This window comes from Macaca fascicularis, chromosome 5, assembly GCF_037993035.2.
Source record: "Macaca fascicularis isolate 582-1 chromosome 5, T2T-MFA8v1.1".
NCBI classification, from domain to species: domain Eukaryota; kingdom Metazoa; phylum Chordata; class Mammalia; order Primates; family Cercopithecidae; genus Macaca; species Macaca fascicularis.
This window is the reverse complement of record NC_088379.1, coordinates 21531146-21548148: the sequence shown is the minus strand read 5'-3', so window position 1 is coordinate 21548148 and position 17003 is coordinate 21531146. Positions and strand designations below refer to the sequence as shown.

At 39.0% G+C, this 17003-nt stretch overlaps 1 protein-coding gene across 2 annotated transcripts in view; it reads left to right on the top strand.

Moving 5' to 3' along the window:
* ADGRA3 (adhesion G protein-coupled receptor A3) overlaps positions 1–15477 on the top strand; it is a 130458-nt gene extending 114981 nt beyond the window's left edge. For both annotated transcript variants that reach the window (XM_045392204.3, XM_005554582.5), the window contains 5 exons: positions 87–211; positions 1362–1485; positions 10202–10347; positions 13675–13770; positions 13911–15477. In XM_045392204.3, the coding sequence (XP_045248139.2) occupies positions 87–211; positions 1362–1485; positions 10202–10347; positions 13675–13770; positions 13911–15153 (1734 nt within the window). In that variant the 3' untranslated portion in view covers positions 15154–15477. The remainder of the gene's footprint in view (positions 1–86; positions 212–1361; positions 1486–10201; positions 10348–13674; positions 13771–13910) is intronic.
* The last annotated feature ends 1526 nt before the right edge of the window (positions 15478–17003 follow it).

The window sequence follows — 17003 nt, the reverse complement described above, 5'->3', positions numbered from 1 at the left end:
TGATGTGTTTTTGTCACTCAAAAAAATCTCAGCAGTTAAATGTGGAGAGAAGTGCTGCTAGAATGAATCTTTCTTTTTGCCCTCAGGATTTGACAGGATCTGAACTATACACCCAGGCGGCCAGCCTCCTGCATCCTGTGGTTTATACTACTGCTATCATTCTCCTCTTATGTCTCTTAGCCGTCATTGTCAGTTACATATACCATCACAGGTAAGAAATACATCTCGACAAAATAGATCTGCGGACTTTGATTTGAAGGACTTTATTTCACATTTAATTAGAATAAAATTGAGTTTGTTATCATCCTGTATTTCCAAAGTAAGGATGATTACTTTAGAATATATTCATGCCTTACTCATTTCGTGCCATTAGAGACATAAATAATTAGTATTTGAGATGATAAATTCAGTTTTTACAGCATCCAGTCAGTTTGCTGGGTTTGTATCTAGAAAAGAATATGGGAAATATGTATTGCAGACTGTGCGGTGAGTCACAGGGGCAATAGGATGTAAAGTGAGGCAGAAGTTTCTTACCTGCAGAGTTACGGGGTACCTCTAGGTATCAGACTGTATTATTACTATTATTTTATGACTTTTTGCCTATTATAATATTCTTTATTTTATAGATGGCATTTTTAAGAAAGTTTGTGGCATTTAAGCTTGGGATATGTTTTTTGTTCATTGGAGGCAAAGCTATAGAAACTTTTATTTTGTGGTAGGAAATAATGAACTAAAAGGATTTGCTAAGCAGATATTCACCTTCCAAAACGTTTTGCTAGAATGTATTTTCCTGTTTAAGCTAGAAGTGTATGGCATTTCTTGACATTTAGTTAAGAAACAAAAGGAGATTTTGATATATATAAAAAAGAAAGACTTCAGCATTTTATTATGAAAGTCCAGGAGGAAATGCATTGAGTATTTAGACCCGTGCCAGTGGGTCAAAAAAAGACCCGTTGGCATGTTGCAGAAATCTCTAGGTAGCCAAGCAGGTAATCCAGTCATCTTAAGACATCATAGTAACAAAAGCTCATGCGTTTCTTATTGTGGAGAATTTCTTTAGCATTTAGTGGGTGCAGTGGTTCTATAAATGGCTTTTTGTTTTTAAGTGCGTAAAGTTAAATGTTAAGAAACTAGTTCAGGTTAAATGATTTCTCAGATCTGTGCGTGTGTGTGTGTGTGTGTGTGTGTGTGTGTGTGTGTGTGTGTGTCTGGTAGTATATATTTGTGAAATAAAGTGTTTAAATATCAAATATTTAACTTTTGCCTTTGATGAAGTTGGAATTAACTTAAGATGAACATCATAGTTTTCTCCTTCATATGTACTAGCCTGAATATTAATATTTTCTCTCTTTTTTAAACAGTTTGATTAGAATCAGCCTCAAGAGCTGGCACATGCTTGTGAACTTGTGCTTTCATATTTTCCTAACCTGTGTGGTCTTTGTGGGAGGAATAACCCAGACCAGGAATGCCAGCGTCTGCCAAGCAGTAAGTCAGAGTGAAAAACCGAAATGGAAAAAATTACTGGTATTAGAAAATACTTTCATTAACTATAAAAAGAAAAAATCATTCTTTAACACCTTTTCTTTAGCTGATTAAAGTTAAATTTAATGTCTATCACAAATAATTTGCCAGTATACTTCCCTGTTTTAAATTACCATTTTGCAACTGAATATATAACTTAAACAGCTCATCCCTTTATCATTGGGAATTTAGTGTTACACGTTATGGCTGTTATTACAATGCCTATTATTTATTTTTAAAATGTATGAAATTCTGACTTTGGCTGAAAAAGAAGTGACATTTTCTGATAATACTTTAAAAATGATTTTATGTGTTGACGAAAATGTAACAATTAGAAAAAGAGTTAATCATAAAGATATAAAAATGACACTAGGTTAGGTAAATATGAAGAATTAAAAAATATCTTACTCTTAGTTTCCAATAAGTTATTACATATGTAGCCTTAATGAACAGTTTTCTTGCAGCATAAATATAAAAATGGAAATTCTTCGATCTATGAATAGAAAATATGTAAAATTTTATTTCTGTGTTTGTATATTGTTTTTCACATGCATGATAGCAAGAAGTATAACGTAGTAATTGAAAATTCAGGCTGCCTGGATTTGGATTTGAGTTTACCATTTATCGACTGTGTTACTATGGGTGATCTGTTTAACCTTTTTTTTTTTTCTTTTAAAAGTGTAATTAAAAAAATACATAACATGTGATCTCTGTAAGCAAATTATTACTGTACAGTACAGTATTGTCACCTGTAAGCACAATCATCGTGTATGATTGAAACTCGGTATGCATTGAACAACCACCCCTTTTTTCTTCTTCCCCAATCTTATGGCAATCACCATTCTCTTCTATGAGTTTGACTACTTCAGATACCTCATATAAGTGGAATCATGCAGTATTTGTCCTTCTTTGACTGACTTGTTTCATTTAGCATACTGTTTCAAGGTTCATCTATGTTGGTGAATACGATTTTCCTCTTTTTTATGGCCGAATAATATTCCATTGTATGCAGAGACCACATTTTTTTATCTGTTTGTTGTTGATGGACATACAAGTTGTTTCTGTCTCTTGGCTACTGTGATTAATGCTTCAGGGAACGCAAGAGTGCAGGTATCTCTTGGAGATGTTGATTTTAATATGTAATCCTTCTGTGTCTCAGTTTTCTCACCTATAAATTAGGAATGATAAGTTGTTGGATGATGTGATTATTTATGTTAAAAAACTAAAGTAATTTACACAAATTATTAGAATTAATAGGAAAGATTAGCAAAGAGCGACTGCTAGTATGCAGAAATATAACTATGAGAAAACATAATGAGCAGGTAGCATTAACATAGTGTCAAAGACTATCAAGTACCTAGAAATAATGAAAGATGTTAAAGATTTATGGGTAAAATTAAAATATGTATGAAAGAAGACCTAAATAAATGGAAAGATACAATAGGTCAAAGGATAGGAAGACTTAATATCAGCGATATGGCAATTCCTTTTAAGATTAATCTGTAGAATTTTTTATGAAACTCAATAAGATGATTTTTAAATTTATGTGAAGATAAATGGCCAAAGAAAGACAAGACACTAATGAAAAAGAGGAGCAGAGCCGGAAGACTGTCTTCTAGTCATCAGGGTTTATGAGGCTATGGAAATGAAACCAGTGTGGTATTAGCGGTAGGCAGAGATAAATTGGCCAATGGGATAGAATAGAGTCCAGAGGCAGACCCGCGGGAACTTTGACATACAGCAGAAGGGACGTGCCTTGTCAGCTGGGGAAGAGAGACCACCATTAAGTAAATGGAGCTGGAGAAAATCCATTTGGAAAAAGATTAAACTGGGTCTATACCTCATGCCACATTAAAAAAAAGTCAACTCCAGGTGGTTTAAAGACTTACATATCCAAGCCAAAATCTTAAAATCCTTTTAAAAAAAGTTGGAGACCTTAAGATAAGGAAGGCCAGTAAGACAGTGAAAGGCATTCACTAGAAAAAAAGTAATTTTGACTAAAAATAAGAACTTGTGTTTATCAAGAGTCCTTAAAAAAGCTGAAAAGATAAGTTACAGATTGGAGGAATCTATTTGCAATCCATACAACTAACAGCATTTGAGTAAAAAATATATCAGTAACTATAGTCAATGAGAACACCACAAGTCAGAAGAAAAAGTAGCAGGAGAATGGACAAGCATGTCGTAGAAGAGCGAACACACAGGTTCCGCACATGTGTGCAGAAATGTTCAACAGCATATGGGGGTCACGGAGATGCCAGTGAAGACGATTAGTTACCATTTTATGCCTTTTCCGTCAGCAAAAATTAAGCCTGACAGTGCCAAGTCTTGATGAACATGTGGACCCACAGGATCCTTTTACGTAGTTGGTGGGAATGTAAGTGGACGTCCCCTGGGAGGCATTGCCTTCTATGATTACATGTTCATGTACCCTGGAACCCAGCAGACCCACTCCTGTACTCAGAGAGTAACCTTGCCTGTGTGCACATGAGTATGAGCATGGATATGAATATTCATTGCAGCACTATACACAATATCAAAAACCTGGAAGCAACCCAAATACCCAACACAGAGAGAGTGAACAAACAAACCCTATGGTATTATACCAGAGTCAGAAGCAATGAATTATAGCAATGCAGAGTAGCACAAATTAGTTTTAAGTGAAGAGGTGAAAAGTAAGTCCTATAAATTAACATTCACCATGTTTTTTTTTAAATAAAGGTAAAAATCACTAAAATAAACAGCTCACTTTTAACAAAAAATAGGTGCAATAAAACTATAAAACAGCAAGGGAGTGATGAACAGAGGATGTAGGGTGATGATACAGAGGATATAACAGGGGGATAGTTACCTCTGATGAGGGGGTCATATGATTAGATACAGGTTATTGACAGGGTCCTACCTTGTGTCTTGCTGGTAGATTCTTAGGTACTTATACTGTTAATAATAACTAATTAAATACAGGCAGGTTGTGCTGGGCCCACCCATTAGACTGTCATGATACTGTGGCTTATGATTAATCCAATATTGCATATCTGTGATCCAGTTTGAAATGTGTGTATGTAAGAATCGTTGAGAGGATTAAATGACTCATGCATCTCAAGAGTACCAGGCATATACTAACTGTTCAATAAGTGTTACCTGTTACCACTATTATGTTAGTGTTATTGATGAAATTACCTCTCATCTGTGTGATATATTTTTGTTTGAGGCTATTGCTACACATCTGTAAACAAACTGCCTACAAGAAGTCAGATGATGGGTCTCAGATCAACTCCATCCATGTTTAGAAGATAGCTCCTCTGTGTTCTCAGTCATGTGGCTGACTCCCAGTTACCTTGCAGGTCTCACTTTATCGTTACTGTTTCAGAGATTCTGTCCCTGTACCTGTATTATTCTGTTTTCACGCTGCTAATAAAGACATACCTGAGACTGGATAGTTGATAAAAGGAATGAGGTTTAATTGACCCACAGTTCCACATGGCTGAGGAGACCTCACAATCATGGTGGCAGGCAAAGGAAGAGCAAACTCATGTCTTTTGTGGCAGCAGGCAAGAGAGAGCATGTGCAGGGGAACTCCCCTTTGTAAAACCATCAGATCTTGTGAAAGTTATTCACTATCGCAAGAACAGCTCGGGAAAGACCCACACTCGTGATTCAGTTACTTCCTACCCAGTCCCTCCCACGACAGATGAGAATTATGGGAGCTACACTTCAAGATTTGGGTGGGGACACAACTAAACCATATCAGGTCCTTACTAAAATTCCATGCTGCCTATGAAACTTTATGATTTCCTATTTACTATCTCTGACCTATAAGCTCTCCCTGGACTCCAAGCTCTATAAGCGTAAGAATTATAGTAGTTGGTTCACTGGTGCTTATCCAGGGACCAGCACAAGGCCTGACCCATAGTAGGTGCTGAGCAAATGTTTACTGGGTGAATGAACAAAAAGAAGCCTCTGTTTGCACGTTAGAACGCATTCAATCCTGGAGCCATTTTGACTCTGTTAGAAGAGTACTCAGCACACATTGGCGATAAAGGTCTTCATTGTATCTAAAAGTATTCATTGATTTCATGAAGCAGATACATAAATTTATTTCACTAAGGAAATGAATGGAAAGAGGCCGTTGTAAAGATGACTGCCTTTCATTGTCCTGAGTGGAATTTTCTATTGTTTCTAAATGGAAAAAGGAATTGCAGTGAGTTTTTAAGGCTTCAAGAACAAGTGCCGTTAAAGGTTTACAAAAGAAAAGGGAAAGGCAAGTCTAGACGTTTCCCTGTCATTCTCTTCTGTGTTTATAATGTGTTTCCCTTCGATGAAAGACATAGCATCATTCTTATGTTTCTGACTCAGACATTCCTTGTTTCACTTTGTCATTGTAATTCTCAATTCAGGTAATCACCAGCTCAGAGCGCAGTGGTAGAATGCAAAACAGACTAGCCTAGGATTCCAGATCCTAGTAGCTAGGTTCTAATTTTGTGTCCGCCAGAACAGCTTACGTTAATAGTCTCTTAACCTAGTAGGGGCTTAATGTTTCTTCTATAAAATGGGTCAGGCTAGTTCAGTGTTTGTTAAGGTTCTTCCCTCTCAAAAACTGAGCCCTCATGTGTACATGTTGTTATGTACAGTTTGTATTTGTACATAATCCATGTAGTTTTGTCTTTATTATCTCTCTCTGTGAGCTCACTTATTTTATGAAGAGCATGAATGGGTTGTAATGTAGTTTCTTCCCACACAGTGATTGATTGAGGTTATTAAAGGTGCTACCCGCCAGGTACTTCTCACTCTGGTTCCTAAATTCATTTCAGGTAAGACCTTAGGTGCTTTCTACGACCTTTTGCTAAAGGTGCTGAAGTTCGAGAACTAAGAAGTTGAGTCCCGAAGTCAAGAGCATCAACTCAAGTCTGGAAGGGATCTGTGTTTTGGTTCATGATACACTGCTAAATAATTGGTCATTAATTTTTTGGTCCTTGGTTTTCTTAGCTATGCTGTAAAAGGTTTCAGCTGGATCTTATCTAAGATACCTTGTTGCTCCACCAATCCATGATTGAATTTATTAAATATCACGCCAGCCGCCCTTGTTAGGTGCCCTTGAGATCTGTTATTGAGAGGATTGCTGCAGTGGCACAAGAGATGGATTTGGAAAAATCTAGTCAGTGAATATTAAGACCATTCTACTTGTCAACTACTGTGCATGTGTTATGTCTTAACTTTCATATTAACCCTAGGAGGTAGTTTTTCTTTGTGTATTTCATAACTATATAAACTGAATCATAGGCAACTGAAATAACTTTCCCCAAGTCACTAGGACCATTAGGTGGCAGAGGCATGATTCAAATGCTAGTCGGTTTGATTCTGAGTGCCTCTCAGCCCCTATCACTGTGCTTTAGTACTTAGTAGTGGGCAGCGTAGGAGAGTAGAAAAGGCAAGGGCTTTGGAACCATCTAACTTCAGTTTGAATCACAGCCATGTTATTGACCATGTAATCTCTGGTGGATGACTTCTCTCAGTCTTAGTCTCTGTTTTTGTATCTTAAAATTAACACTGACCTAATGGTGATGAAAAGGATGAAGTGAAATCACATGCAAGAATATGTTTTTGGATATATAGCTGGCACTTATTAATGGAAGCTGTTAAAATTTTAATTGTTTATGTATTCATTGTCTGTATGCTTGTATTCATCATAAAGTTTTTTTTTTTTTTTGCACGGCTGCTATGCATGTTGCATGGTTGTAGTCTTATTTGTGGTTAAATGAATGCTAGTTTGTGAGAGTTTATAGTTAGATAACAAACATACAGAGTGGAACTTTTTAGGATAATTATTTTATACCCATTTTACAACTTTGGAAATTAGTGTCCCGAGGTAAGGTGGCTTTCTTGAATAATAATCTACTGCATTTAACTAATTATTTACATGCTCTATGAATTAGATTACTCCTAGACAATTTACAGAATTGCTATGTGCATCTCTGATTTATTTGGAAGAAAATGTGGTAACAAGGTTATATTTCGTGTAGATGAAGTGTCAGATGGAGAATACAATAGGAAATACTACGTTCCAAAAGATAGGAAAATCTTTTGTACTAGATTTTAATCACTCTTTTTTTCGAATCTTGTAGAATATTTACTGATTTGCTTTCACGACTGTGTTAATAGATGTCATCATACCTCTAAAATTCCACTAGTAATAATCAGGCTTCAGTATCTTTAAGAGTAAACCTCCTCTGGAAATTTAGAAATGCCGTAGAAAACACTTCAGTGATTAAAAGATGGGTTTTGTTCCCTATAGAAAATTCTTTGTTTGACCCCTCCTGTGTTGAAGTTACTTTTAACCTTTTGTATTTTAAAGCCCCGTCTCATTCGTTTGACCTTTGTGTCAGAGACACCCCCAGCAATAGTAGAGTTAGTTGACCATTTTGAATCAATATCTGATTTGTTTTGAATTTATTGGTTTCTGTGCATCAAATTCATTTATTCTATTTTTACTTAAAATATTTGGTATGACTTTAGACAGCTCAAAGGGTTATTTTATGCTCTCTGTTCCACTTCTGTGTATAAATTTTGCTTTCACAGTGCAGTCAGCAAAACTAATGGGAACCACGAAGCCACTTTTCTCTTTAAGAAGATCGTTTCTGACGTTTGTAGTTGGGCCAGACGTGATCCCTTCTCCCAGCGCCTCAGAGCCATTGCAAGGTTTACCTGGAGAGGAACCACCCTGGCTTTCTCCTGCGAAATAAGATTTGGGCTTTCAGGTCACCAAGTTTTTGCTGCAGATTTGTTCTCATTAAAATAAACTCTGGACAGCGGTCCATGCTTTTATAATTGACCTCTGATTTTCTTGAGGTTGGAGAGGCATCCCTTTAGAATGACAAAATTTTTTCTTGGAATTTCATTAATGGAATTTTACCTGTAATAATTTTTTTTTTTTTTTTTTTTTTGAGACGGAGTCTCGCAGTGTCGCCCAGACTGGAGTGCAGTGGCGCAATCTCTGCTCACTGCAAGCTCCACCTTCCAAGTTCACGCCATTCTCCTGCCTCAGCCTCCCCGGTAGCTGGGACTACAGGCGCCCGCCACCTCGCCCGGCTAGTTTTTTGTATTTTTAGTAAAGACAGTGTTTCACCGTGTTAGCCAGGATGGTCTCGATTTCCTGACCTCATGATCCGCCCGCCTCGGCCTCTCAAAGTGCTGGGATTACAGGCGTGAGCCACCGCGCCCGGCCTTACCTGTAATTATATTAAAAAGCAATGATTAAAAAAAGAGAGCAAGTTACTGGTTAAGAAAGCTGGATTATGTCCTTGATACTGCAGTGACATATGACATTTACTTTTCTTAAACTAAAATTTAAGCCTCTTTCATTTCCTCACATCTTCATCTAGAATTTCATCCTCAACTACAGTTCCTTCATATACAGGTCATGTGATAAACAGAAACTTCAGTGTATATCATTTGCATATATTGCAGTTATCCTATACTTACTGAGCACCTATTATATCCCAGGTATTGTGTCCATTCAGTTCCTACGAAACCCCCAGAGGTGGTGATTAATAATTTTCCACTATTAAATTGAGGAAAGTTAATTTCAGAGAGCTTGTGTTATTTCCTCAAAATCACATTCTTAATAAGTAATATAGTTATTTCTGCTAATTGCTTGTCACGTATAGGAGATTTGCTAAATGCTTAATGTGGACAATTTTACTTAACCTCATAGTACTTTTATATTATTCTTGGTTCTCAAGTGAGGAAGCCAACACTTTAGGTCTTACATGACCTAAAGGTCTTATGTGACTTTGCTGAGGTCACCCAGCAGGTAAGAGGTGAATACCAGTTTAAAAATCAAGGGAAATTTCATTTCTGAGTTCCCCGTCTTAACCATCAATATATTATTATATTGCTTTGTGACTGCTACAATGTATAAAAGCTCTGAATTATATCTCAGGTCTCTTACTCTGGAACTTATTCTGTGTGTGCTGTGGCTTTCGCCCTGTGGTTATTTGTGCCCTCTATATATTCCTCCTTAAAAAGAATGTTAGAAAATGAACTCTAAGCTGGGCGTAGTGGCTCACGCCTGTAATCCCAGCACTTTGGGAGGCTAAGGTGGATGGATCACCTAACGTCAGGAGTTCGAGACCAGCCTGGCCAACATAGTGAAACCCTGTCTCTACTAAAAATACAAAAATTAGCCAGGCATGGTGGCACGTACCTGTAGTCCCAGCTACTCAGGAGTCTGAGGCAGGAGAATCGCTTGAACCCAGGAGGCAGAGGTTGCAGTGAGCCAAGATTACACTACAGCACTCTAGCCTGGGTGACAGAGCGAGGCTCTGTCTCAAAAAAAAAGAAAATGAACGCTAATGTATAATGTCACACCTATGAAAAACACACCTTTGGTTTAATGTCCAGGAGCCAGTTCCGTCCGTTATTAAGGGTCATCTTGGGTATAAATGGTAGCTTGTGGGCTTCCTAGAGCCAATTGTCGGTTTGTGTATTTGAGGAACGTGATTCCCTGTCATGCGTCTGTTAGAACGTGGTGTTGCCTTAGCAGGCAACAGAGTTGATTATTAAGATAGGCCTTCCTGCTGCTTTCGAATCAGACTTCTGAAACTTACTTACCAATTTTGAGATAAGCCGTAATAGGAACATTTTTTTTCTTAGTTTATGCATTCTTTGATCTTCCTTGTAGGTTGGGATAATTCTTCACTATTCCACCCTTGCCACAGTACTATGGGTAGGAGTGACAGCTCGAAATATCTACAAACAAGTCACTAAAAAAGCTAAAAGATGCCAGGATCCTGATGAACCACCACCCCCACCAAGACCAATGCTCAGGTATCTCCTATCTTTGTTGTATTATCTTAAGGGTCAATTAAGTGTTTTCTCTGCTTTCATTGAAGCATAATTGTAAATTATAACAAAATTGCTGAGTGAATTTTGGGAAGTAAAAGAACGGACTTGTACGCAGGACCTGCCTGGTTTTGAAAATGACTTTGGCTTTGAAAATGGCTTAGGCATCCTTCCAACGGCGAGTCCTCAGTCAACTTCTGTACCCTCTCTGAGCCTTCCAAGATCATCTCAGAAGTGGGGCTGATTCTCCCATCCTCGAGTTGTGAGGAATAAATGAGTAAATGGGCAAAGCACTTACGATGGGATCGGCCATGTCATAGGCCCTATGAAACTGTCAGCTGTTTTTATTTCCTTGAGGTCATAATCTCAAGTATGTATCAATTTAATTATTCTGTGCAAAGGACAAAAAGACTTGTAATATGTCTTTCCTATCCCTTGTAATATGAAAAATGGTAAATGAATGATCATGCTGGATGAGTAAAATCTATCAGTGATGACCAAGCCTGTTGAATGCCTGATATGTCACTGGCCCTGGGCCAGGGATTTAGAGAAGACCCCCTTGCCCTTTGGGAGTTTATAGTCTGCAGGAGGAGACAGGCATGAGCACTGACTGTGCTGTGTGAGAAGCATAGTGAAGATAAGTTATTTGAAAATGTAAAGCAAGAAGCCATTAATTTTGGGGGTGGGGGTTATTAGGAAATGCTGGGCCACTGGCATGAACCTTACTGTGATCAGGACAAAGTGTAAAAGTGAAGAGTGAGCTGAGGAAACCTTGAGGAGTGCAGTTTGGCTGGAACCTCAGGTGTTTGGTGTCAGGTAGCAGGAATTCAGGATGGAAGCTGGCTTTGAGTCCTCTGTGGGTCCTGTTTAAAATGTGGGCAGCCACTGAAGACTTTTAACTAAGGGAGTGGCCTGACACAGTGTCATTTTAGAAGGCAGCTATCGCTCTAGTATGCAGTACTAATCAGAATCCCCAAGAATAAGGAATTCTGCTGAGGTTATTAGGGTAGCCCCCACGAAGACCAGAACAGTGTCATGGAGAACACAGAGGAGGACCCAAGTTTGAGAGGCTTGAAGCAGTTTCTCTAGGACTGATGTCCAGCTGGATTTAAGAGATGTGTGAGGGAGAGAAATTTGAAGAAGACTGTGAGTTGTCTATTCTAGCTTGACAGAGGGTGTTTCCATCAACTGAGAAATAAGATAGGAAAAGCAGAAAGGGCAGGTGGGTGGGGGAGACGTGGAGAGGGGAAACGGGGCGGTAGGCTCATCAATACTTTCTTGTGGAGTGTTTACATTTTTAGAAGTCCAGGGCTCAGCAGAGAGGACAAGCTAGAGATTATGTAGGAGGAGCAGGAGACATTTCCTTACGTTATTCATTATCATTGAAGCCATGATAATGAATAGGATCTCCCAAGGGGAAGTTAGTTAAGAAAAGGTTGATACTTGGACCATACTAGTGTTTAATAGATGGGTTGTGGAAAAAAATCACTGGATTTTTGGCTGCAGAAAGAGAACACCCGAGACCATGGAAGATTTGGGGGAGAGTGGTTCCGTGTTTGACAAGGAGCAGCAGGGGTGCTCGGTGGCCCCAGAGTTAAATTGTAGGATGAGATTTGACACCTCCCTCACTTCTATTAAGAGAAATGAGAGATGATGGTGTTTGGCTCAGAAACTTGGGAATCTGAAACTTGGGAACCTTAAGGAGCTGTTCCTTCCTGTAAGGTTCTGAGAACAAAGATACAGAGTTAAAGAAAAGGCAGCTTGGGCTTCAAACTCTTTGCAGTCCCCAAATGACACACAAGTATCCTCTTTGCATTAGACTGCTCAAGCTCTGCCCTTTAACCCTGCTTTCCCCATATCCTTTAGCTTAAGGAAGCCTGGGCAACACTGCCATCTGGAGGGTGGGACACGGGATTTGCCCGTGAGACTCATCTGACCCCACAGAGGACATTTTTAGCATCATGGTAGTAAGTGGGTACAGCCAACAATAAGGTGATAAAGGCAAGGAAGTCGTGGTACTAGTGTTTGCAGAAGGAAGAGAGAAAAGAAATGGTAGTTCAAGGAAAGTTTTAGAAGGTAGGGAAACTTGAATATGTGTGTGTGTGTGTGTATAGGCTGGAAATATAGGCTATATATATAGGCTGGAAATAGGCTGGAAACTTGAAAAAAAATGTATGTATAGGCTGGAAATAAGCAGTACAGAAGATTTTAAAGATGCAAAATAGGGTTATTTAATAACAAGAAGACCAGGGGTTTGGTGACGTTGAAAGAAGAGTCACAGGGTGATAGGGCCCAAGATTAATTTTGGAAATAATGCTTTCTTTTCAGGTAAGAAGCAGATGTGAATTAGTATAGCAGGAAGAAGGGGAAGGTCACATATTATTGGCATCTCTCTAATCTGTGGAATGGAAGGCAGAGTTACAGTTTTATAGGGTAATTAGTTTTCTTTTCAGCAGTACTAACATCATGTTAAAGGATTTTAGTAACTAGGTACGACGAAGGAACAATATATGGACAAATGTATCACAGATACTGCCTTTATCCACCCAGTGCAAGATTTGGGGCTATGTCTCAGGAAGGAGCAAATGCAAAATTAAGATCGACTCACCCAGGAGTATCCATCCTGGATGGAAATTTCTTTTTCAGAGAGATCAAGGAGCTCAGAGATGACCACAAAATGTTTCTTTGTAGGACCAGTCACTGCTCTGTTTCAATCAGCTTTTATTGCACCATCATTTCCCTTGCTGTCCCCTGCTGCTCTGTGGAAAAGGGGTCAGTAGGGCCTCTGCACTCTGTGAAGCTGCTGGGATCCAGATACCCTCCTTACCTCAATCTCAGTGGACTGGGGATGAGATACACAGCAGTGGGCAGTCCTGGGACATGCAGGCTGAGCTGAACATTAATCAGTAATTAATATGTCGTTACATTTTTTGTATGAACTATGGCACTTTTCAGTTCACCGGCTGAATCTAAAAGAAGCCAGTTCCCTCCCCACACACACACAAAACGCTGAAATCCTACCTGCAGGCACAGAGTGTTACTTTGCGTGGCCACAAGGTGGCAGAAGCTGATCAGCGTTCCTCTACTCGGAAACTCACTAGACCTGTGCTTTAAAACAAGAAATCTAAAAAACAAAACAAAACCACATTACTGCTAATAAATCAGCCTCCCGAACGAAACTCTCAGCTTATTATTGGAATAAAAATAATAGTTAATCTTCAGGGAATGACTTTTGAAGTACTGAGATGTTATGATAGATAATATGTTAAAAAGCGGAGTGATGAGTGGTTTTTCTGTGGTTCCTCCTTCCAGATTTTACCTGATTGGCGGTGGTATCCCTATCATTGTCTGCGGCATAACCGCAGCAGCGAACATTAAGAATTATGGCAGTCGGCCAAATGCACCCTAGTGAGTATTTTGTATTCTCTGTGTATATGACCCAGTTGTTTCTCTTTTAAGTAGTTTCTAGGCATCAGAGGTGATTGCAGTTTCTTAAATAACGTGTTGAAACATGAAGCATCGATCTGGTTTACCATATTCTTTTCCAGTTGCTGGATGGCGTGGGAACCCTCCTTGGGAGCCTTCTACGGGCCAGCCAGCTTCATCACTTTTGTAAACTGCATGTACTTTCTGAGCATATTTATTCAGTTGAAAAGACACCCTGAGCGCAAATATGAGCTTAAGGAGCCCACGGAGGAGCAACAGAGATTGGCAGCCAATGAAAATGGAGAAATAAATCATCAGGATTCAATGTCTTTGTCTCTGATTTCTACATCAGCCTTGGAAAATGAGCACACTTTTCATTCTCAGCTTTTGGGGGCCAGCCTTACTTTGCTCTTATATGTTGCATTGTGGATGTTTGGGGCTTTGGCTGTTTCTTTGTATTACCCTTTGGACTTGGTGTTTAGCTTCGTTTTTGGAGCCACATGTTTAAGCTTCAGTGCGTTCTTCATGGTCCACCATTGTGTTAATAGGGAGGACGTTAGACTTGCGTGGATCATGACTTGCTGCCCAGGACGGAGCTCGTATTCAGTACAAGTCAATGTCCAGCCCCCCAACTCCAGCGGGACAAATGGAGAGGCGTCCAAGTGCGCCAATAGCAGTGCGGAGTCTTCATGCACAAACAAAAGTGCTTCAACCTTCAAAAATTCCTCCCAGGGCTGCAAGTTAACAAACTTACAGGCGGCTGCAGCTCAGTGCCATGCCAATTCTTTACCTTTGAACTCCACCCCTCAACTTGATAATAGTCTGACAGAACATTCGATGGACAACGATATTAAAATGCACGTGGCTCCTTTAGAAGTTCAGTTTCGAACAAATGTGCACTCAAGCCGCCACCATAAAAACAGAAGTAAAGGACACCGGGCAAGCCGACTCACAGTCCTAAGAGAATATGCCTACGATGTCCCAACGAGCGTGGAAGGAAGCGTGCAGAACGGCTTACCTAAAAGCCGGCTGGGCAATCACGAAGGACACTCAAGGAGCCGAAGAGCTTATTTAGCCTACAGAGAGAGACAGTACAACCGACCCCAGCAAGACAGCAGTGATGCTTGTAGCACACTTCCCAAAAGCAGCAGAAATTTCGAAAAGCCAGTTTCAACCAGTAGTAAAAAAGATGCGTTAAGGAAGCCAGCTGTGGTTGAACTTGAAAATCAGCAGAAATCTTATGGCCTCAACTTGGCCATTCAGAATGGACCAATTAAAAGCACTGGGCAGGAGGGATCCTTGCTGGGTACCGATAGCACTGGCAATGTTAGGACTGGACTGTGGAAACACGAAACTACTGTTTAACGTTGCTGGGCTTCCTAGGCAGAAATTCATAGAAACTGTGATATTCACATTCCTTCAAGCTATGAACATTTAAAAACTGTTTACAGCCACCATAGGGATTCAAAAGAATTTGGAATAAACTTTGAAGTTTTGGATTTTACTTATTTTTATCCCCAAATTGTTGCTATGTTTTAGGATGTGAAATAAAATCTTTCTAAAACATGGTTTTCGTTGTCGAAGCACCAACAGGACATTTTGGGATCTGAAATGTAATTTCTTAGAATCTGTACTTAACATTTCAGGCTTGTATTTAATATAATAAATAGGTGTTTGTTATTGTGTCAATCTGTTATTTTTATATTTTACAATACAAGCATTTAGTTCTACTTCAATGAAATTAGCGGTTTGGGGTAGTTTACACAGAGGTCAGTTATATATATATTGCATGGTTAACTGTATTGATATTGGCACGTAAATCAAAGTGATGTTTGGGTTGCTGTATTTTATAAGTCTAGTTTTAATGCTACCAGGTTTTAAAAGGATCTCTCAGGATGTTTTTTGAAAATGGAAATGCCTAAAAAATTCCCTACATTGCATTAATTTTGCATTATTCCTTGGATCCTGTTAATACTATTTTCAACATGGTTGTGGCCTTTTCATCGCTTTATATTTGGGCTTAAGTTTCTTACTGTTTTTGGTGGGGCCAGGTAGGGGTGATTCCTACACAAAAGTTATTCTTGAATGCAAATGGAGAGCTACCATTTAAGGTTCACATTCTTCCATATTGGCTCTTATGCTCACTTTTATTTTGTACTTTGGCATCTCTCTAATCTGTGGAATGGAAGGCAGAGTTACAGTTTTATAGGGTAATTAGTTTTCTTTTCAGCAGTACTAACATCATGTTAAAGGATTTTAGTAACTAGGTACGACGAAGGAACAATATATGGACAAATGTATCACAGATACTGCCTTTATCCACCCAGTGCAAGATTTGGGGCTATGTCTCAGGAAGGAGCAAACGCAAAATTAAGATTGACTCACCCAGGAGTATCCATCCTGGACGGATAAAGTTATCTAAGGAACAGATCAAGTTCCTTAGATTCATGCGGAAGTATTGATTAAATCCCATTCCAAAATTCTAAAAACAGCTGTGCTGCAAAAGTTCTCACTCACTGGTCTTCGCTACACTACAGCCTAACCCATCTCCAGTCCGGAGTCTCACTGGGGTTCTCAGTTTCCTCGTATGCAAGACAACGTCTGCAACATTGACACAGCTTTGATCTCTTTTCAGTGGAAGTCTAAAGGTTTGAATCAGATCGGATTCAAAAATACATATTCAAGAAATGCTAAAAAGAGTCAAGCCGTTTAGCTTAGTAAACTTTAAATTCTGAGAGATTAACTGCTTATGTACAGAGAACGATTCTCTGAGCCATCATGAGATTACCCATTCTAGTGTAAATGTTCACTTTTCACTGGGTTACTGCATTAGAAATGTTATTTTGCTTGACAATAATAAAGCCGATAGTTTTAAGCCTTTTAGGTTTGAGTTTTAGAGACGTTCTTTTCTGGAAGGGGAAATAAAGTAGCCAGTGGATAGATTTGGAAATACTTCCTGGTTTATGGTCTCCTGGTATAAATTGATACATTATGTACCAGATGGTGTTTGGAAATGACAAAGATAAGCTAATAAGAAATGGAGTGAATAATTGTTATTTATCACCATTTTTTTCTTTGCTCAGTGTTTAACCTGTTTGACCTGCTGGTCAGCTGTATCTAGGGAGATAACTTTCTTCTTCTTTTTCCTACCTCTGCAAAGGAAGTGAGGAATTTTCCTTCCCGGAAGATGTTGCCCATTCAGAAAACATGTATTC